Source organism: Gobius niger (genome assembly GCF_951799975.1).
Source record: "Gobius niger genome assembly, chromosome: 11".
NCBI classification, from domain to species: Eukaryota; Metazoa; Chordata; class Actinopteri; order Gobiiformes; family Gobiidae; genus Gobius; species Gobius niger.
Window position 1 is genome coordinate 8,315,697 of NC_136862.1, and position 23,154 is coordinate 8,338,850.

The window sequence follows — 23,154 nt, forward strand, 5'->3', positions numbered from 1 at the left end:
ATTGAGCCCAGTGCACTGGCTCATATTTGACCTTACACAAAAGTCACAATGACAATCAGAATGTCTTTTTCGGGGAAGTCTTGGCCCTTGAGATGTCACTTTCCCACAAACTGTATGTGTAATTTAACAGCCTCACTGTGCTATCTTTTGTACTTTTAGGGGGTTGTCCTTAAAGCAAATTTTATGTCACATACAAGGGCATTTCTTGCAGTTTGGTTTCTAAGAACGCTTTCTTAGTGGGTGGAGTTTGTTCACACTTCTTGGTTGCTTGTAGTTTCTAGTCAGATGATAAGAATGCACTAATAATAACTGTGATCCTGAACATCCTAAATTACCATGTTATTCCATCAACAGACTTCTTCTTCCCTGATGGCTTGGGCAAATTCCAAGATGACAATGCCAGGACATCTAAAGGCTATACTACAAAGCTGGTTGAACTTGTTCTGGACAAACCCAGACATGGATCCTCTGGATAAGCAGTACTACAAAGCGCGTTATCAGACAGTTAAGTTAGCACTTGGTTTCTCTGAGGATTTGTGATCGCCTTCATGTGAAACAGGAGGAGTCAGCACTTAAGCCAATCACAGAAGAGACCCAGACACAGTTCATTGGAATATCAAAATCAATCTCTAAACAGATGACAAAAATATTATACAGTGCTATGATAATACATAGAGTCCATATTAGAATCTGTTGTTTCCTGACACAACAGCAGCAGATTCACCTCATGAATAGAAAAGGAATGGAACAGACTTATTCAGCTCCCTGATGGCACAGGGCACAAAATAATTCCTGTACACATTTTTCTTGGCTCAGGAAAGTCTGGATCTCTTCCCTGATGGAAGGAGCTCAAAGGGATGGGACAGTGGCTTGCCATCGTATACACAGCAATAGTGGACTTGATGCTGTTTGCAGGCATGTTCTGGAAGTTTGGAAACAATTTCAGATATGCGACTGTGGCTGTTTTGAACCAAAAATATACTCTTCAAATCAAGATATATATTCCTAATTATAACTAGATCAGCTATCCCCTCTTTGCAGTGTAACATTAGAGTCCTCTTCCTTGGCTTTGAATACTTGTGCCATGTCAGAGTGTGAGGAGATGGTGCCTTCTCTTTTATATCTTGCCGCTGTAGCCAGCCCTCTTCCAGCTCCCATTCCGAGGCCAAATGGAGAATGAAGTGCACCCCGCCATCTGCGCTCTGAGGCCAGGATGAAGCTAATAGTTCCACACAACGGATCACAATCCCATCTCTCTTAACCCTGTGAGTGAGGCCAAGACTTAAAGGCCCCTCTCTGCCCGACACCGCATTTACTTTAAACTTTTGCTGGCAGCAGCATGGAGCAAGCCGGGCTCTTAGACGGCATCATCCACCAGATGACTCTGAACTCTCCAGAGGGAAATGGTGAGCAAGAAGCCCTTGTTATATGTTCAAATTAGCAGCATTTTTATCTCTATGTGCATTTTACAACCCCAAAGCCGGCCTTATCTTTTCAATGAAATGTATGAGACTTTATGTAGGCTTGTTTGATTGCTAATGTTTATTTCATGTTGATTGATGTGAGTACCTGCTTATAAAGACGTAGAGGGAAATGAGATTGCAGATCAGTCTGGGAAGCAGTAATTGAAGCAACAACAAGACTAGTAAATCTGCAATCTTTCTCAAAACTCAAATGTGCACTAAATGGGGGCAGTGGAAGAGGAGAGACTTGTATCAGGTGCAAAAGAAAGTTGGAAGAATGGAAATGTAACAAATGAGAGAGGGCAGTCAACAGATCAACTGTGGCTGGCTTAGACCTGCTGACACATGTTGTTTGATATTGGTAAATAATGTAATTTTGATTCTCCTATGTGTGCTTTACATATGGTAGAATTGACAATAAAGCGAAACTAACTAAATTAAATCGACCAACGGGAAAGTATTAGTGCTTCTAAAGTTTTTAGAGAAACAGGCTTATCTTGTAGAAGTTAAAGTGGGTAAGATGGATACTCTGGCCAACACTCCAGTTGATCCAAGTCCCACCTGACATAAAGCACCAAACTGAAGAGAAAATTACTCTGAACTTGTCTTAGCCAGAACCTAGCTTCGAATGTAGACATAAAAACATTATTTTGGGCCTAAGCATTGATATTTGATGTTTTGTAATTTGAAATAATGTCTTTGTAAGAACATAATAGTAACAATGGAATACTGTCGCTAGAGCTGGTGAAGACTTTACCTGGGGCTCCTCCTGCTGGCAGCTGTGGGAATAACTTAAAAGCTAACTTTCTGTTTCAACTTACAGTATAGTTAGCAGCTTCAATTCGGCCTGATGAAAACACTATGAGCACAGAACGGCTAAGAACCCTTATAATGTTGGATTATGGAAATTACACAATAGTACAGAAGAAAAAGAGAAGAAGAAACAGCCAAATTAAACATGATTACATGAGGATTACTAAAAACTGCGTGATTGTAGTGAATTACTACGCCAGGTATGTTTTTGATGCTGGAACAACGTTATAGCATCGTTTAAAACTCACTATATCTCCTTTAATGGTAATTCATGCTGCTTTTCTCAAGCTCAAATTTCCACCAAACAACACTTGCATCGCCTCTCCAGTCTCCTCCCAACATATAGACTCGTGAAATAAATAAAAGCTCCATTGATTGTTTTGTTGTTATGGCCATATTAGGATTCTACTCGGGCCTGACCACCCCTAGACATATTGCGGCAGTGATGCCTAATGGGAAATCAAGACACACCTTTCCCTGCTGGAGTCAGAGAAACGTTCGATGTCACAGGCGGGCGGTCTCAACATGTCGGCATGAAACTGAAGAAACTTTTAAGGTACTTCATGTGACCTAGGATCGTGGGTCAGTAGATAATATATATATATTTTTTTGCTTCACTTTAGTGTCTGCAGTTAAGATTCCAAAAATCCAGCTGCACAGAGTTTCACTCAACTGTCGGTGCCTCAGCTCTAAAATGTGCAAATCCAGGTCATAATACGTATTGACGAAAACTAGCGGGGGATAAACACCAGCTTAATTCTGCTTGAGTAAATAAAGTCTGTTGGATTAGGTCACTTGTCTTCTGCGCTCAAACAGCCACTAAATTAGGGCTGCATCGATTAATCTGCTGATTATTTTTTTTTACAAATAATCGCTTGGCTTTAATTAAAATTAAAGTGAATGTTTGTAGAAGGTTCCTAGTGCTTTGAAAAAGTCACTACAGTTCCTGTAAACAGGCCATTCCTCATTTGAAAGCTAAGAACCTCCAGAGTTCAAAGCTTTAATGACCGGAGGCTGCACTGGCACTGACTGGGACTTTATCAGGGGCAGAGGTGTAATTGAGGAAGTTTATTTCCAAACTGGTTTAACACTACACGTTTGCTGGTGGTGACGTCACAGGGTTCGCAGATGTGCAAGAAACCACAAAAAGCTCTTAAATACCACAATTATTTCTGAAACTCAACAGAGAGTTACTAAACATACTTATTTATCAGGCCCATTAGCCAAAAATGCTGTACCTACTGCCATAAAAGTAATATTTACCAAATCGGTACTTCCCGGTTAGCGGCGCTAACGGCGCAGCAGCTACGCTAACCCCGGAAGTTCCGCGACTTTAGTAAATATTACTTTTTTAGCAGTAGGTGCGGCATTTTTGGCTAATGAGTCTGAGAAATAAGAAGGTTCAGTAACTCTCCGCTGAGTTTCAGAAATATTGATTGTTGAGAGAGTTTTTAATGTTTTTTTTCTCGCATATATGCCCATTTGCTAGTACCCAGAAGTCGTGACGTCACACTTAACAAACGTATAGGAACTGTCAGCAATAAGAATGGAGTTATTTCTGCTTTCTGATTGGATAATTGTCCTCAGGCACAGACAGATCATTTATGAAATGTATAACGTACAAATCACTACACACCCAAAGTTTGAAAACAAAGTCGTTTTTCATCAAAAATGCAAAATCATCATGCCATTGTCTTTCTGTATTTGTGTCTGTAAACCAGAAAACGATTTGGATTACTAAGATACAGTTGACAACTATTATAATAATCGATTAATTGTCGATTAAGCGATTAGTTGTATCATTAGTTGTACATTAAATGCTTATCTACAGCTTCTTACCCCCCCTGAACCGAGTGCATTTTTTCCAGTTTGGTTCATTGCTTTTTTTGTCATGTTTTCACCTTGTTTTTGCCCGTTTTTTGCTGCATTCTCATCCTCATTTTCGCCAATATTTTGATGCTTATTTTCAAGCTTTTAGGTTTTGGATGAAGCCAAACTGGAGAAAATGTGCTCGGTTCAGGTGGTTCAGGTGGAGGTTAAGACGTTAAATACTAAGTCAAAACACCCATTTGTAAGTCATCATTATTTGTAAGTCAGAAATTTGAGAAAGTCTTTTGGCAACTCTACTCTGGCAAGAGCTGAATGGTGAAGCTGGGATTTTTTTAGATTTAATTTCTCCCCTGCAATATTTATCCGCCTAACAGAGAAGGAGCAAAGATGTTTGAAGTTGTGCAAATAGTTTTTACTTTAGAGGGTGTTTAACTAATGCTAATTAAATCCACTGCATTTTGCCTTCCTACACGTTATCAAGCAGTTGCAATAAGCCCGTATTATTAAATGGAGATGTAATCAGTGGTCATTTTGTGCCATACCATTATTAATCATCAGCCACCTGCTAGACGTTTGTTTTGCATATTAAATAAGATAGGAGCACAAACATGACTTTGAAATGTTGATTTTAATGAAATTATAACATCTCTATGCCTGTATGTATACATAACTGTAAAACATTCCACAATATTCTTGAGTAATGCTAATTAATACATAAAGGAAATGTTCTATGGTTCAGTTTTCATTTGTTGGAGCGTTCAAGTGGAGCAAAAGTAAAAAAAAAAAAAAAAAAAGCATCTGATCATGAGTATCATGAGTTTTAACAGGATTTAGCAAGTGAAGCTGTAAACACTGCCAATCAGGGTTGAGAAAAGCTGTGAAGCTTGTTTTGCAAATAACCCTCATGTAATTAATTTTAGTAGTAGTAGATAATTTATTGTCTTCCTAGCGAGGGAGTTAATTTGCAGTGAGTAAAGACACACACAAAGACAACATTCTTCACAACAAATCCAGACAAAGCAACAGGTTTGAGCACAAAGATCATAAGATAATTTCATGAATAATACACCAACTCTGCACAGACCAGCTGTACAGAGTCTAAACATTCAACATTAGCTACTAAAAAATAATCATTTTACAGTATGTTTGTTTAACCTATTACCCCCCGCCTTAACTAAGCACATTTTTTCCTGTTTGGCTTCACACAAGTCGAAAAAGTTCTCGACTGGAGTTTACTGCCTATAGATAGTTTTCCATTGACGTCACACTCCCGCATAGTTCCATATGGCGCCATTGTGTGTGTCAAGGGTCTAATTGTTTGTGTTACGGATCATTGATAATATCGTGAAGAAATAGTGCTCACACCTGTGTTGTGTGGGGCTGATCCCGACATGACGAAGAGAAAATGCCTCAATATCCCAAAAGTAATTCATCACTAAGGAACAGAAACATAAATACTTTCGTACGAGAGATTTAAACTATTGCCGCCTACCGCTCGTCCTGGGTGTCGGGTCTGACTTTACGGGGCAGCCTGTGCTTATTCCGCTCTGTGTCTGAGTCTCACGTCTTGGCTGATGTACCCTGGTTTTGCCAGGGTCTGTCAGCTTTTATCTGACAGATAACAGATAAATGAGAAAAAGTGGCATCAAACAGATTTGACAACGGGGCTAGCATGAAATAAAGCAAGTCTACAATGAGCTCATAGACTCATGCTGCTGTCAAACGCAAACCAGGTACAGTTAGCAGCTAGCAGAGAAATGAGACTCGGACAAATCACGGAGGAAGCCCAGGCCGTCCCCGTAAAGTGAGACCCGGCCAGAGCGAGAGGCGGCCGGGGAGTGTGAGGAGAAGGCCGGGGAAGAGCGCGAGTCGGCAGCTACTCTCTTCGTTCAACGGGAGGTAAACGATGGATTTCAAGATGGAAATCATGGCAGATTTACAGACTCCCCCTCCCCAGCTCTCCTAAAAAGGGCAAAGGGGGGGGTCTTCACTGTAGACTCGGTCCTCACGTGACATGTAGTTCGGTCGTAGCCACGCCATTAGCTCTAATGCTAACGGCCTGTCAATCAAAATCCGGCCCTCATTAGTATTCGAGATTTCTAAAATGTTCCGAACAAAAACCAACCTGGTCCTTGTAATTACGGTAATTATTCAGGTACCAGGCTTTAAAGTGGGGGTCTAAGTGCAATGCTTGCTTATGGAGAACTAGTTTGTTCTGCCGCCCCATCTGGAGGTACTGCAACAATGTCGGCCCCCTGCGTCGTGGTCGTAAAGCAGCGCAACCAGAGGCCATCGAGGGAAACACCTCATTTGAAAGCTAAGACCTACAAAATGACAAAATGGATCTAAACATTTTCCTTTTGTTGCGTTGTTGTCACTTTGTCACTTCGTAATATTTTTGAAGCTTTTTTGTTGGTTTTTGTCACATTTTTGTCACGTTATTTTCGCTTTATTGTCACATTTTTGTTGCTTTTTTGTCACATTTTCTGTCACATTTCTGTTGCTTTTTTATTATGTTTTGCTCTCTTGTTGCTTTTTTCACTTTTTGTTGCTTTTTTGTAGCGCTTCTGTTCCTTCACGTTTTTTACTCTTGCATTACTCTTTTTACTTTTGCATTTTAATCCTTGTTTTCAAGAAGCTTTTAGATTTGGGTAGTGCCAAAAGGGAGAAACTGTGCTCGGTTCAGGCGGGGGTTAAGAAGAAAGGAGCGCACTATATATTTTTTGCTAATATTTCATACTGCAGCTCCTTCAAACATTAACTTCATTCTTAGCAATTAGATTTTGATTCATTCCCAATTACAAAAACATTTAAAATCAGATAATGGATGTTTACTAAACCTGTGCTCGTGCCCTGACGTGCAGCCTATAACCCCAGGTTCAGCTGGAGTTGCAGAGGTGATTGGATTTCTTGTTATCACTGCCAGAAAAGACCAAAGCTGTAGCTCTGGGTTTAACCTGATCCCCCTGTTGAAATCCCATCAATAAAAGTGTCAACAGGGATCTAAAGGAAAATTGTTTTTGAGGACCTTTACCCAAGCTGTGGTGGTTTGTTCAGGTAGTTTTGTTGTTTTAAAATGTTAATGCAACTCTACAGTATATCCAGAACTCATTCCAAACCTGAACTGTTTCACATTTATAACTTCAAATCATGTCTCTGTGTAAAAAAAATGCACTTGATGGGTAATTTTTTTTTCTTGTAAGCATTGTGTTTCTTGTTTGGAGTGTCCTCTGCTGGCCAAACAGAAAATAGTCTAAATACAAGCCATCATCTTTCGCTATGGCGACATACTAACAGATTTGTGGTCCTGTAATGTGGCGTTGAGTGAATAACTGCCAAGTCCTCTGCTCCGGGCCGCCTCCAAATGGCAGCGACATTAACGCCCACGACCTCCTCTTCAGGCTGCCACTGTCCGCTCTGATGGGCTCCACGAAGAGCCGCCCAACGGCAACGAGTTTCTAAAATGAAACTCCTAATAAAATAATAAATAACTATTTAGAAGCAGGCGAGCTGTAAACTTTTGTCACAGAGGAGATCGCTTTGAAGCTCGCCCCAGTCTCTGACACTTTCCCTCCTGTGTGCGAGTGGTAGAGAGAAAAGTTACATGAGAGCATTGTGTAAGAATAGTGACATTTTTGTTCAAATGAAGTCCGTGCGGAGGGTATTTACTTTGAAAATCTGTTTGCCGTTGCCGTTCTCTTTCCTGTGCAGTGTTGTTTTTGGCAGCCCTTTTAGTCTTAGTCTTTTGGACGAAAATTATTTTAGTTTTAGTCAGTCTGTTGAAGCACTTTTTCCCATTTTGGTTTCATCCAATTGACGTAAACTCATAAACATCTTGTCATGTTTTAGTCCCCAAAGAGGTATTTTTTTTGTTTCCTTATCGTCATTAAAGGGGCTAGATGCAAGCTGGCCATTTTATACTCACTACTGCCACCTCAGGTCATACGTGTAACTGCAGCTTCTATATTAAGCTTGTGCATGAGGCACTTCGGACCCGAATTAACACCTTTTTGAGTGATAGTGCAGGATTTTAGAGGCAGTTATGGTGAAAAGGTCTGGGCTCATTCTACACCTTAGGACATTGTTGGAACATGTAGGGAGAAGAAATACTTACTTTTAACATTCTTAAACTCTGTATAGTCCCTTTAGTCCCTGAAATTATATGTCTATCTTCTTCGTTGATGAGCGGGGCAGACACGGGGAACGTGGAGGGTTAGGGAAAAAAAAAACATTTACCTTGTTAGTGCTGTCCATTAGTGGTGCTATATTGTGCAAGTGGTAACATGCGATCTGAGGCTATAACTGTCACAAACAACACCATGTCTAGGTGTCCAAAGTGCTTTAAAAGCTCTGTTCTCATTGCTCTCTTCAAATATATATTTTTTGTCCAATAATGAGTGTGACATGTCTCGTACATTTGACGGACAAGCTCAAGTGTAAGTACTGTTTATTTCGGTCCATTTGAATATTAATGGGTGGAGAAGATTACGGGTTTCAATCACTGCAGGAGGAAGAGCACGTCGGAGCGTGACTGATCAGGCATTATTATTGTGATCCTCCGTGACATTTATAAGGGCTTATGATTGTTAGCTTGCAACAGTAATTGTCCTTTGCTTCGGTAATGAGGCAATCAGGAGTAAATTAAAGTGCTCGATGTCAGGGTGTGTGTCTATACTACTGATCCCATGGTAAACAAAAGAACTATTCTCGAAATGTGACTTTTTTTTTTAACCATTGTGCAAAAATAACACACAGCGACACACATTTTCTCCTGATTTTACAACTCTCCTTTAAGAGATCAACTCTGCTTCAATCCGATACAAACCTCTACTTTCATTATGATTATTCGTTTTTTCTATTGTAATGCATTACTGTTTGCCGAATAATTTTCATTCGGAGCAAACGAAAACACTGACACACACTTTCAAAAACAATAAAGCTCCTGCCGTTGGTTTTACCCATTGTGGAACAGTGACAGAGCGAGAAAGTTGAATTTAATCTCTTAGCTGCGGCACCAACTCTGTTGTATCTCTGATAAACCCTTTTGCACACCCTTAAAGTTCATATGCATACATCAAAGAGCCTACACTTTTCAAACTGCAAAGAGGATTTTGTCATTACGTCAACACCTGCAAATCCCAAAGCATCATTCAGAATCACAATCTGATGGAAACAGAACCCCTTTTTAACCAAAGGTGATCAAAGCACTTCATTTCATTATCCGAGTACTTGAGGAAAAGTACAGATATTATTGGTCAAATATTTCTCCTTTTTAAAATGATTACTTAAAGCCGTACTAAGTAACTTGTTTACCTTTAATAAATCCTTTTCGTAGTCCCTCTGGGGGTAATACAAGTGTAAATGGGATGATTGGGGGGGTCCCTGGTGTCTCTGTCCAGAAAACCACAAACTCAACTTTCCTGCCTCTGGGTCAGAGTCACCAATACACACTAATGGAATCATGAAGAAGAAGCTAACGGGCAAAGCTAACTGCAGGCTAGTGCCTTTTAAACAGTATTTACAGCCAAGTTTGAGTTAAATGAAAAATGAAATGAAAATGATCTCCATTGTGTAACTGGATGTACAATATCCCGCCCCCCCTTTGTCTTTTCTGTCAGTGTAGTATTTATTCTCACGGACAATTAAGTAAAAAAACGCAACATGTTGCGACACCTGTAGTGGCACTCATGGCCTTTAGGGGCATAAGTTACTTGGTACTTCTTTAAGTGAAAGTACTGAAGTATTTGATTTTGAAAGTACTTAATATACTATACTATACTGTACCATACTAAACCCTCTGACAGTACATCACTACAGCGCCCCCTACTGTTGAGTGTGCATTATTGGGCTTTTAAATTGACCACCAATGAACACGAACACGTGGCCGAATTGACTTTTTACTTTGGAGACTTTCTTGCAACGTAGAAAGTCCACCTCAGTCCTGATATCACCAACTCTCCAAGAAGGAGAGATAAACATTTTTAATATTTTAAGAGCACTCTGTAAAATTAGTACTGCCAGTGTCCAGCATGAAGTTTTTCCCACAGTGGTCAATGTTGTACAGAACTTTTGGGCCCGTTTTCTCAAAATGAGGCTTTGTTTACACTCTCGCAACAATATCTCCACATTATTTGTTCGTACAGACTCCAAACATTCCTGTCTTGTACTTGATAATATTGTGACTTTTTTCAGAAGGATTTTTAAATTAAAATTCTTTCCTGATTGAACCCCAAAAAACAAGGCTTTTTTTTTTCGAAAGCAAAAATCCCCCTTGAGAAAGAATTAAATCAATATATCAACAAAACTAAATCATATCTTCTTCAAAATATTCAGTGATCTATTATAATGATTTTCTTTCTCCTCTATATTCACCCTCAGTGTATTGCCAGTTGTAAAACATTGAAAAATAATAATAATTTGTCTGCCTGTCCCCATGTGTTTTTAATGAATCATGCATCAAACCCCAAAATAGTAGCTCTGTGTAAAGTTCATCATTCCGCAGTGTCTGCTTCCTCCACCCGTGCTCTGCCCCCTCGCGTCTGCACTTCCACCTGTCAGCGCTGCACTGAGCCGAAGCTCTCCTCATTACTACGTATTCAAAAAAATGTCACAGCGCAATAAAACGCACTTCAAGGCTCATTTTTTATCCCTCAATCGCCCCACTCCCTGCTGACCTTTTCGCTCAAATCTCAAAATCTCTCTCTCTCTTTCTCTTGTCATCTTTATTAGCTTCATATTTATTTCACTCTGTCAGAGGGCACAGAAGATATGGCATACATTCCCATCAGCCAAAGGATGAGTACTTTAGTCAGCTCAGATGTAAGAATGGGATCAGATGAATTTTAAGATACATTTTCTGTTTCTTAAATGATTTGGTCACAACAAAAACATGGGGGGAGGTTTAACGAGAGGACAGCGAATAGTGCAGCCTTGTTTCATGTTCCTAATGCCATGTTTTCTGGTAATTTACGGTCTTAATACTGGGTTAGGCGGAGGGTTATGACTGTATTACCTTGAAATAAATTAGGTGTGTGTCCTGTTTCCATGTAATTACCATAATAACTCTGTAATATGCTGTAAAGACTTACCGATTACTGTATTCTGTTCAGTAAGCCTTATTATCATTTCTACATTTTAAGTACATACACTTTTAGACACAATTAGAGAGGGCAAAATCAGTAACTATGTACACACAAAGGCCACAGAGGGAAGGAAGGGGAGAGTTCGGCTTTCTGAAAACCGGGTGGTCTAATAGTCTAATAGACCGAGCTATAACCATATTCGAATAATTTCTTTCTGCATCTATTTTATGTACCTGCAACTGATCCTTGGGTTTTGCTTGGATTCCTTCTGTTGAGTTAGAGTTTTTCACTCCTTCTCCTGTGTTGTCCACTTCCTAATTAATTACCCAAACGTCGGACAACACCAAGCGTGTTCAACACTGGAAGAAGAGTTATTGACAAACAACGCTACACTACCAGCTAATAACACATACCAGCACAGATGACCCAGGATTCAGAAGATTAAATCACAAAGGTTTATTTCCCTAACAGGTCATCTAATACAGAGCTCTGCTTCCCTAGTTCCCTAACATCGAGCCTACCAGCTGTCCATTGCATGGGAGAGACTGGATTTTTTACTAGGAAGCAGAGTATTTGTATCACATTAAACATTGGAATATTCATGAGCCTAAAACTAAATCTCATTGGTTCCATTGGCTCCAGTGCTTCTGCTGCATCACATAGTTCCGCCCTGCGACCCCAATTTTATGTCTTCAATGGAATGTTGCAACTGATAAGATCCTCCTGGAGAAAGGCAGTTGTTTATCTTACTTTGGGGCACGGGGGTTTTGTGCTCACACACTTTGGTGCTCTGGTACTTTTCCGCTGTAACAGAGAACTGAGAATACTTCGCATACATTTTGTTAAGTTAAGCTAAACAGTAATAAGAATAAAAAACAGTATAAAACCTTGTATATATTTTATAATTCTTCATTCCCCCTTCTGATCTCGATAGAGATCAACTAAAACACTAAGTCACTTAATTAATAAATGTAAAACCTTGATTGAACAGTGATTCACCGTTTCTCTGAGTATAAAAACCACCACCAGGTCTCCATCTTCATCTGAGCATATTCAATCAGTTCCTGAAGAGTTTCAAAATCATCTTTTTTCTCCCAGACGTAGTCTCCACTCACCAACCTTTCCCAACGAAAGGTCAGCGATGGAGTACCAAGGTCAACAGTACACTTTATTTTTCTGTGCCTCGCGCACCATCACGTATTGCTATAAAAATAAACATTCCTGCAACACAAAGCACAACAAAACCAAACAAAACAACACTCTTAAATGTTTGGTTAGATAAAATCTCCTCCACATTTTCCATCATAGCCTTCGTCTGGGTCCAATCGATTTTAAACGCCATTCTGGCTCTCTCGTATACAGATCTTAGACGCCCCCTTCAGGCGTCTCTGTAAAACCCATCTCCAGATCCTCAGGGGAATCACTACTGACAACAAAACAAAACACAACATAACAGTAAAACAACACCTATTATAATACTCACTTTTTGAAGGATGTGGATCCAGGAACCGGACTCTAGCCAATTCAACCAAGTCCATTGTGGATTTTGGTCCTTGAATCTACTCACCTTATCTCTAATTGCGGTCCAATTTATTGGATTTACCCAGTTTGAAAGGTTAGCATAGTTAGCATACTCTTTGCAACCTGGGTGTGTGTATTTTCCTTTTTTATTCCAAGTTTCAATCGCTTGTTTTGTATAATGGGTAACCCATTATAAGTGTGGCGGTTGGATACTGCTCCTCGCCTTTTAACCAGTATCATTCCGATTTGATTACAATAAATGACTACATTTCCACCTTGTTTTTAGCCTACTTTTTTACACATGTTATACAGTACTTGTTTTAATTCTTTCACTGATTGACCTTCAACCATTTTATCACAATTGTTTTGATCTTCTAATTTTAAAGCCATTAATATTAGTAGTATGCAGAGAGCTAGTATTACACCCCACACCCCGTATGGGCACCTAAGTGGGCCTAGCTTTTGTAGCCACGACTTTAGAGAGGAGCTTTTGTCCTTCTTTATCTCTAGTTCAAGTTTATGGGTTTGCTGGATTTGCTTGCCCACCCCCTTCAGTGGGGCTCCCAGACCCACTTTCACCATTATTAGGCAAAGTGTGGGACCAGTGGTAGCTGGTCTTGTCCGAGCAAGGTTTCAGATGTGTCCAATGAAACCAGCTGTCTTTTCCCTGCACTTTAACTGCTGTAGCAGTCCTCTAAGTCACTTCAAAAGGTCCTAAATAACGGGGAGAGTTCCAGAATTCTGTTAAGGCCTGTTCTATGCCCTGTCTCTATTTTATCATGGCGAAATGGCCTCTGGGGACATACACATGTGCACCAGGGAGCACCGTTAGAACCACTGGATCAACTTTATTACAATGTCCGATATCAGCGGGCCCCTCCGCCCACAGCTCTCCTGAGAACCCAGCCAGCATTTGAGCAGCCCCCTCATGATCTGTAAGTTCACAGCCGTGTGACCGTGAGACTACAACTGCATCAGTACAAGAACCAATGTCAACTTTGTAAGCTTTTTCAAATGGACTATACATTATGCCAAGAAGTCCGGTCTGTTCCCAATCCAGGGTGTGGTTCAATTTATAAGTCAGAGGCCCTAGTTCGCGCGCTTCATGACCAGAGCCTAAGAATAGAGACATATGTGGGTCAGTAAGCGAGTCTCTTTTATAAAAAGGTTTCACAATTTCAGGCAGGACAACTGGGGCAACAACTCCCGTTTTGTGGACATAGAAATGGGTGGCTGTTATCGTATATGTGTTTCCCTTTAACTCTTGTTCAAAGTCTAACTGATATTGAGGGTCTAATGCTCTATCATAGAAAAGAGTGCAATGCAGTGGGTCTTTGGGAGGGGCTTATGGGTGCAGCATCGAGAACCATGGTTTCCATTCATCTGTGGGGTATCGGGTTCAAGGAGGAGCCAGTAGATTGAAACACCAGGATATTCAGGGTCCTCTCGAAAAACATAAAGTCCATGAGAGGTTGAAGGTGTGCAGGTGATTTTCTGTCCATTAGACCATGTGACCTGCATTGCGTCCGGGGAGCATTAGATGGAAGCTCCCGTAGCTTGTAAAATGTCTCTTCAATTTCTTTGTCATCCGTAGAGGGGTCGCTTTTCCTGTGAGCCCTGAAAGGTTGATGTGTTTATCACTTAGCATGTGCGGGGCAGCCTTCCTCATCGTAGAATGAGTAGCACCCGTATCCACGAGCATCATCAACTTTTCCCCACCAACCTGTACAGGAACAAACGGTTCTGGGGTGGAGACAGGACTCACCGGGCACCCCTAGCAGTGGTCATCCCTGTCGTAGGGAAAACATCCTTGGGTGTCGTACACAGGGTAGTTATGTCCTCCACCCCCACGCCTCCACGGTGCAGGGCCAGGCCCTCCCGCTGGGTTTCTCAGAGGAGGCCCACCTCGTCCTCCTGGATTAGCTTGGGCTGGGGGTTAGGAACAGTCTCTAGCCCAGTGATCTGTGGCTCCACAATTGTAACATCCTGACTGAGGGCACTGTTTGGCCCAATGGTCGGTTCCTCCACATTGGAAACATGACTTGTCTCTGTTATTTTGTTGCTGCCGTCCCCCATAGCCCTGCCCGCCGAACCCTCTGCCTCTAAACTGTCCCCTATTATTCCCTCTGCCCCTCCCACCTTAGTTCCCATGTAAGTGGATGTGTGTTTGGGTTTGGGGCATTGGTGGGAGCATGTTGGGGTTATGTTGCCCTAAGGGCTGTGATTGGGAGGCGTACAAGGCGCTTGCGGGTGATGGGGCAGGCGTGTCTGCTGTTTCAGTTGACGAGGTTGTTGCCACCATTTGCCCCTGGGCCTTGTTTTTTCCGTCTTTACTCGCAGCTGTGGCCTGTTGCCGTGCTTGGTTCAGCTGATATTTTAGCAATTCTTCTTGCATTTCTTTAAAATTTGTTTCACGCTCGCGTTGTTTTTTGTTATACAGATCGGCGTGATGTTTTAAATGTGTCAAAAAGAGAGTTGAGTCCGAAGACAATCCTGGAACACTCATCAGGCTTGTTTTAATTGGTTCCGGCAAAACATCCAACACCCCCTGGAGGAACAGACACATTGTTTGGGGGTTTCTGTATGGGTGGGTCTGCATTGAGCTAACATAAACCTGAATACATTCTTCCAAGAATTTAGTAGGGCACATCCCAGGTAAATAGGCGGAAAAGGTTGGGGGCTGCGGGTGTGGAGGGGGATACATTAACTCCACCACCGCTAAAAAGCCTTCCACATGTGGGTCAAAAGGTTGATGCAGGGGCAGATTGTCCAAACCGGATGTTCTCAGGAGTTGATCCACTGCGTGCGGAGGAGCACACTACGCCACCAGGCCTCTCAAATCTCCTACTGCTAATGTGGCATTTGCGCACTGCATTTGAAGAGTGCGAAACCACTTCCTGTCCCCTTCCTCATATGAAAGGGGGGCCGAAGGGCCCAAGACGGGGCCTCCTCCCTGTGGGAGGGGCTGTTTTGTCCCGCCCCCCGAAGTGGGGGAGAAAATCTTTTGTTCCTTTGTCCATTTAGATACGGCAGCCTCCAAGACCGGTTCGATTCTTTGTTTGATCTTAAAATACCTCCTTATTCCCCAATTTTCTTTTTTTTTTTTATTGCTTCCACATCTTGCATTTCCATAGCGCAGAGTTCTACTCCCGCCGTCAGCGTTCCACAGAGTGTTCCTAAATCATGTGGTTCCTTAGGATTTCTCTTTTGTTCTTCATACATTTGTGCACACGCCTCTGTTGCCTTCCTTACCTCTTTCTTTGACCTTCCCTTCAGGAAGCCCGTTCCCTGGCACAACCACATAACCCATTTCTCACAATCGTGTTTTCCCGACATTTCTCTTACCTTCTAGTCGCTTTTTCTTTTTCTTTTTCTTTTTCTTACCTTTAATTCGTTTTTCTCTCTCCGCGAAAACAACTTCACGTATCTCTTTAATTCACTTCACACATTATTACACTTCTTTTACACTTCTTTAATTAATTCTTTTTTTTTTTTTTCACACTTCTTTAATTAATTTTTCTCTGCTATTTGGGACTCTAACCCACTATTTTAGACGGTCCCCAAATCCGTCAACGACTTATTTCAACGTTTTAATTTTAGTCCACGCGTCCGTGGGCTTGGGAGGTCCTACCTACGCACCTTTCGGCTTTTAAAGGGTAAAACCCAGCGTGCAGTCCTCTACTTCTTCTTCTTCTTCTTCTTCTTCTTCACTATTTCTCACTTCTTTTGTCATTTCACTACTTTTTCTCTACTTTATTTTCAACAGTTTATAATTTTAACGTGTGTCCCTTATTCCTTCCACCATCAATTCACAGATTATACCAGCCAACAGTTGATTTCAGTAAAAATCTTTAAACTAAACTTTGGAAAATAGCCAAATAGACGTACTTTGAGACTCACATTTTAGTAGAAGTCAAAAGTCGTCTTACCTTAATCTAATTGGACGTCCGTGAAATCGCTGATGGCTGGATGTGGAAAAGAATGTCTGGTATGTCTACCGCAAATAGTTTTAAGGAGACCGGACCTCAGCCGCGTCCCGTGTTGTCTGTCTATAACTCCCCCTGCAGCACGTCCGAGGTCACCACATGTTGAGTTAGAGTTTTTCACTCCTTCTCCTGTGTTGTCCACTTCCTAATTAATTACCCAAACGTCGGACAACACCAAGCGTGTTCAACACTGGAAGAAGAGTTATTGACAAACAACGCTACACTACCAGCTAATAACACATACCAGCACAGATGACCCAGGATTCAGAAGATTAAATCACAAAGGTTTATTTCCCTAACAGGTCATCTAATACAGAGCTCTGCTTCCCTAGTTCCCTAACATCGAGCCTACCAGCTGTCCATTGCATGGGAGAGACTGGATTTTTTACTAGGAAGCAGAGTATTTGTATCACATTAAACATTGGAATATTCATGAGCCTAAAACTAAATCTCATTGGTTCCATTGGCTCCAGTGCTTCTGCTGCATCACATAGTTCCGCCCTGCGACCCCCAATTTTATGTCTTCAATGGAATGTTGCAACTGATAAGATCCTCCTGGAGAAAGGCAGTTGTTTATCTTACTTTGGGGCACGGGGGTTTTGTGCTCACACACTTTGGTGCTCTGGTACTTTTCCGCTGTAACAGAGAACTGAGAATACTTCGCATACATTTTGTTAAGTTAAGCTAAACAGTAATAAGAATAAAAAACAGTATAAAACCTTGTATATATTTTATAATTCTTCACTTCAAATTTGATTGGAAGTTTTAACATATAGTGGCTGTTATCCTAAATAAGGAAAGTAAATTTTAAAATAAGCACTCTTGCTGGACATTAAGATGTTCCAATCATCAATCATTGGCTAAAACGCCCAGCCTCCTGGACCTGAATGCTTCCTCAACAGCGGTGGATGATGAAGACAAATTTCCCCAGGACATAGACGTAAAGCCTAAACTTAACCTTGATTCGTGGACCGTGAACTGACTCATGATTGGGGCCGTTAAGGGTTGGGGAAACAGCACCGTTTCTCCATAGATTTAAGGGTAACTTCAAGTTCCCTTTTCTCGAAATGTTTTTTTCTCACATTGTGGCAACAACATCTTTTCTCAAATTTCTCGCTAATATAATTCCTCACTCCCAAAATATGTGCTTGGCCAATGTTGAGTGAAGGGGCAGCGGCCGCAAGTTGGGACATGAACACGACGTATTTCCCAGCATTTAAAGCCTCTTTTCATCCTACTTCTGTTTTCTATTTTGAAGGCCGGACCAAGTACACCCGAAGCTCATGGCTACTTAATACGCATGCACAAGTAGGACGTACTTTAGAAACCACAGCAAAGGTATTTCTTTCCTAGCAATAATTATGTTTTAGCAGGTGCAGAGCCTCCTTAGTGCAAGTATAAGCTGCTGTCGACGTTAGCATTAGCGAGTGCGTTAAGATTAGCCTATTTATTCATTATGGACCTAGGTTTTGGTTGTGCTAGAGGGATGGTATGGCCGTACTTACAGCATGGCTCAGTATGCTAGATAGCGATTTAAATTAGTAGCTAGTGGACTAAGTGATGTTGACAGTATGCTAACCAACAGAAGTACCTTAACTTTTTCTCAGACACGAGCTCAACATTTTTCTGTTCCAACGCTTTGACTAGGTCCTACTTTACAATGCTTTTTCAACTGCAATTCCAAATATCTCTACACTTCTGGCACATTTACCCTGATGTTTATATCTCAGCTTCTGGTTTCTCTCTCGTGTTTGCGCAACTTGACTCAACATTGACGTAGCACATATTTCGTAAGTCAGGACCAAGATATTGAAGTTGTTTTTATACAGCTCGTCTAATTTCTAGCTTGATTTATTAAATTTTTAACCCCCTGTTTACCTGCAGTGTCTTGCCTGATTCTGGTTTCCCAATGAAATTAAAACGATCCAATCTATAGCTTACTCCCAATAATAAATCCTGGCTCAAGATGAGGTGGGTTCCTATAAGCACTGCTTGCCTTGTTGAAGGATGGGTCAAATGCAATAAAGCCTATATAATACAAAGAAGTCCTAAACATCAACCCATTGAAATGATCTGGAGATTTGCGTAAAGACCACATTGCCTGAACATTCCAATTGGCAAAAAGATGGAGACAGAACAACTCTCGTACGATTCATGCATGACCGATAGTTGCTTCAGCCAATCCCCGCACATTCCCTGCTCCTCATCCCCCCCCTGCGCTAAACCCCACCCCCCGGCCCCCCCAAGTTTGTTGCACAGCGCGCTCCCTCTGTGTGCTGAAGTGCTGAGGAGGAGAGCGAGATTGGCTGCCTACAGCGCGTGCCTGCCTGTGCCGACTATACAGTACCACTTGCGCTGGATCTCAAGCCCCTCCGAGAGCGAAAGGGACAGAGCGACACAAACTGACATCAGAGGAAGAACCCAGGACAGAAAAAAAGAAATTGCGTGGAAGCTGCGAATTCCCTGCTGTGGGAAAGCTGTACTGAAGAGAAAGGGGGGGGAAATCTCTCAAGCAAAACAAGCCGATCAGAAACTGCAGTCGTTGGGAAGCATGTACAACTCCGTCTGCCTCATCGTCCTGGCGTGGGTGTTTGGAGCGCTGGTGTTTCCAGGTAAGACTCGCTTCTCGATGCAACTTGTGGCATTGGCGGGAGCTGCTAAATGACCTGCCAGTTTCAAAGAACTGATGGGAATGTGCTGTTTATTCTAAAGTTTCTGAATTTCAGGAGCACTCGCACACTATTCAGCTGTGATGAAGTGAGGGATCTCATTATGTAGCATAAGTGCATTGATATGCAACTTTTCCAACAAAGTATGTTGTCAGAGGAAATGATCTGCCTCTTTACAGTGATTTGGATTATTACATGGTCTTTGTCGATGCCCTTCCTGAGCAGTAAAAAATGAAGAGATAATGTGTAATGTGTACCAATATATAACTCTTCTTCTGCGCATATGAAGCTGTCAGAGCAAATCTGCTGCTCTCTATACTGTAGTTTTCATTATAATTTACTCTTTTCTTTCTTCTGGCACAACACATAACTTACTGCTCAGCTGTAATAAAGATAAACTGACATCATAATGTGCCAATACGTACTTTTAATTTCTTGTCTTTGGCTTTGCGCATACGAAGTCATAACGGCATGCCATCTGCCCCTTTGTGTACAGTGATTTCCATTATCGTTTGGGCTGCTGTACCCCTTCCTGATGGACTACTAACTCGCCACAATTGCCGTGACAACTTTCCATCTAGAATGTCAACGAAATAAATCCTACATTGCAACACTGGCTCAAGCCATTTGCCAAAAATCAAAGCCACAAATACAAGCTTTTGGGATAGTTTTCCACCTCATGGCCTAAAGTTGTCCAAATTTAGTGTTTCATATACAACTGCACTTTCTCGCCTTGAGCAAAAAAATAATTGTTTTGGTTAGTCAAGTTGTTTCTAGCGCCTTGCTTTGCTGTGTTTATTTCTGAATGCGGATAATCTCTGCTCAGTTTTCGACTTTGTTCCATAGGCTCATCAGAGGCATCATTTTGTCAGACGTTTAGATCACAATCGATCCCGCGCGCTCCTGTTTGAAAATGCATCGATCGGGCCAGCGGCGAGAACATACGCGCCTATCAATACCCCTGAATGATTTACAATAGAGAGGCATGACCGACGGAGCGGAAATTGAATCGCCGAAGTTGCCCTCGCGGCCAGACTTTGCCTAAACCGTTGCACTCATATCACGGGGGACGTCTGTAGAAATTACATTAAGCATTCCCGACGTCTGAAAATGCAAATATGCCCCCAGCCAAAGCCAAGGCGCCGCGCAATATGTTTCCACCACCTCAGAGGGATTACGTGAAGGCGATTACACGAGACAGTCTGACAGCCAAATAATGTGATGCATGGCCCGCTGCTCTTACCTATATATATTGTGCTAACTCCAGTTTCGAGGAAGTTTAGTCGAAATGTTTTTAGATACGAGTATTTGATTTATCAGGAAAAGACAAAAGTGCTAGTGATGCAATTTTGCATCATTTGCTGACACATCAACTGTTTTTGTAAGTGTCGCAAAGGTCTCACATTAGGCGCTATGGGGCCCTTTTCACACCGTATTCATCACTCCTTTAATGTAATCTAAAGGAAAACACAAACGTAAATGCATACCAGTTCAGATTTCTGCACTTTGTAAAGGCAGCGGGAGAGCAGTGAAGCTGTTGGCGTGAGACTAAAACGCCATAGGAAGATATGCTTTGCAGTGAAGGCAATTTGAGTGCTGAAAGGATCAGATAAGTGGGCACAGACTGTAAAATTCAGGACACCACTTCACGACATCAGTTAATGGAACAGAGCGTTTGGAGGAAATCCGTTCAGCAGAATTTCAGTCATTTTAAATATGTTCGCAGACAAAGGTTCTCAAGTTGTGATCTGTCCTGAGTTGTTTTAGAATTGAGAACATTTATGGGCGACTGTGGCGCAGATGGTGGAGCGTGTCGTCTCATGATCTGAAGGTGGGGGGTTCAGATCCCACCTCCTGAAGTTGTACACTGTCAGTGTGTCCTTGGGCAAGACACTTCCTCCACCTTGCCTCCAGTGTCTGTGTACATTGGTGTATGAATGGGTGAGTGGATCCTTGCTGTAAAAAGCTTTGAGCGCCTATGTAGGTGGAAAAGCGTTATACATGTTGAGCCCATAAAAATGTTTTGTCAGCTACGAACAATATTTTAAAGGGACACTACGTAACATTCTGGCCTATACAGAATGCGATCAATATAAAACATGCTCCTAATGACCAGCTCAAAACAAAAAATGCAATTACTGAAGTGGGTAATCAAAGAATGGGTTTGAATGAGACCCTAACCTCAAATTCTGCTGACTTTAGTCGACATCTCCATGGAGATGAGCCATACCCACTCCCAGTAAAGTTACAGTCAAGTCTAAGGAGAGGTGGGCTGCTCACAGCAAAGGCACATGTTTGTGCATTTACAATTAATTTTTCAATTATGAAAATATCTGCCATAAAATAAATTCTTGTGTTTGAATTATCCCCTCCTGGAAACGCAGGTTTCAGAACCTAAATGATCCTGGAGCGCTGTTGTCGGGGGCTTTGTGCCCCTGTAGGGTCTCCCAGGGCAAACAGGTCATAAGTGACGGGTCAGACAAAGAGAGATTCAGAAGCCCCTTATGAGAGACCAACAGACCCGTTTAATCGTGAGGCCGTCCTTCCTTGGACCCACCACCTGCAGGAGGAGCCATAAGGGGCTGGTGCAATGTGTGTCCGGCAACAGACAAGTGGAAGAAAATGGATGGATGGATGTTTTTTTATTGGGTAAAATTTGTGGCTTAAGATTGCTCGTATTAGAATATTGTTCCCATTGCCGTTTCTCAAAAGCTGCCGTTTAAAACATAACCAGTAGCCCTTCTTGAGTTTCCTTGTTCTCAATGATTCTCAAGTCTGGACCTAAAAGTGGGCCGCAAACCCTTTCCAGGGTTTATAAAAGTATAGAAACATCTTAATCTCTAAAAAATGACAGTTGTTTTGGTCATAATTTCAGCTGTATAGGTTTATGTAATGTTTATTCAATATTAATTTGTGGAGAAAATCCAGTACTTTAATTTGTCACAGATGGAAAACTCCTGTACGACTGAGGGCTTACTCAAACCTTTAAATGATAAATGGAAAGGTCACAGTTTTTTGGGGGTGATTTGGAAATTCATGTTATGACTGGAGTCTTGAATCATACCTAAACAAAAGTTTTCACGACACTGTCTCATTTTCTTCTGTGAATAAAACAGTAAAATATTGTGATCGGTGTTGAAATGGAGTAGTTCTAATTTCCTCATGTTTTGATAGCAGTTGTTGCGCACGGTCGTTGAGAGCGAGTGCTGGCAGCAGGAGAACAGATTGCCTGTGGTGGCGGATAGTTATCTCAGCGCTGATAAATCTGGCTGGGCACATATCCATTAAATCTGCCTAAGATCAATGACTCTCCTCACCTTGTCTCTTTGGCCTATTAATCCAATGCAAGTGTGCCCTGCAGCCTGTGTAATGGGAACACGGGCCTATAGCGCAGAGATTATTGGCTGGTCAAGGTGGCGGACGTAGTGTATAGTGCTACTTATGTATTCAAATGATCACGGTGAATGGTGTGAGGTTGGATGGGGACTGTAAATCACACAGTGTGCCGAAATGAAAAATATGTTAGGACTTTGTGGAGCTTTGGTGTTCTATGCGGGTTTACTCCAGTTTCCCGCATGCACCCTCCCAAAAATATGCAAAATTGGTAAAATGTCCAGCTATTGGTATAAAACATAAACCTTGCTCAAGATCTGGGTAATGATCCTGACCTCCCAGCCACTTTGAATTGTGGGGCAAACATAGGAAACACAAATAATAGCTAAATGATTCACACACGCAAAAGTATAGATAATTAAGTCACAAGTCTGCTGGGTGATTCAGTGATTCAGTC

General features: G+C 41.7%; 2 protein-coding genes across 2 annotated transcripts in view; both read left to right on the plus strand.

The window, feature by feature from the left end:
* The window catches only part of clmpa (CXADR like membrane protein a), a 358,126-nt gene that overhangs the window by 321,624 nt on the left and 13,348 nt on the right, over positions 1–23,154 (plus strand). The window lies entirely within an intron of this gene.
* opcml (opioid binding protein/cell adhesion molecule-like) overlaps positions 18,968–23,154 on the plus strand; it is a 409,365-nt gene continuing 405,178 nt past the window's right edge. The window contains exon 1 of the mRNA XM_079565687.1: positions 18,968–19,307. Coding sequence (XP_079421813.1) covers positions 19,247–19,307 — 61 coding nt within the window. The 5' untranslated portion in view covers positions 18,968–19,246. The remainder of the gene's footprint in view (positions 19,308–23,154) is intronic.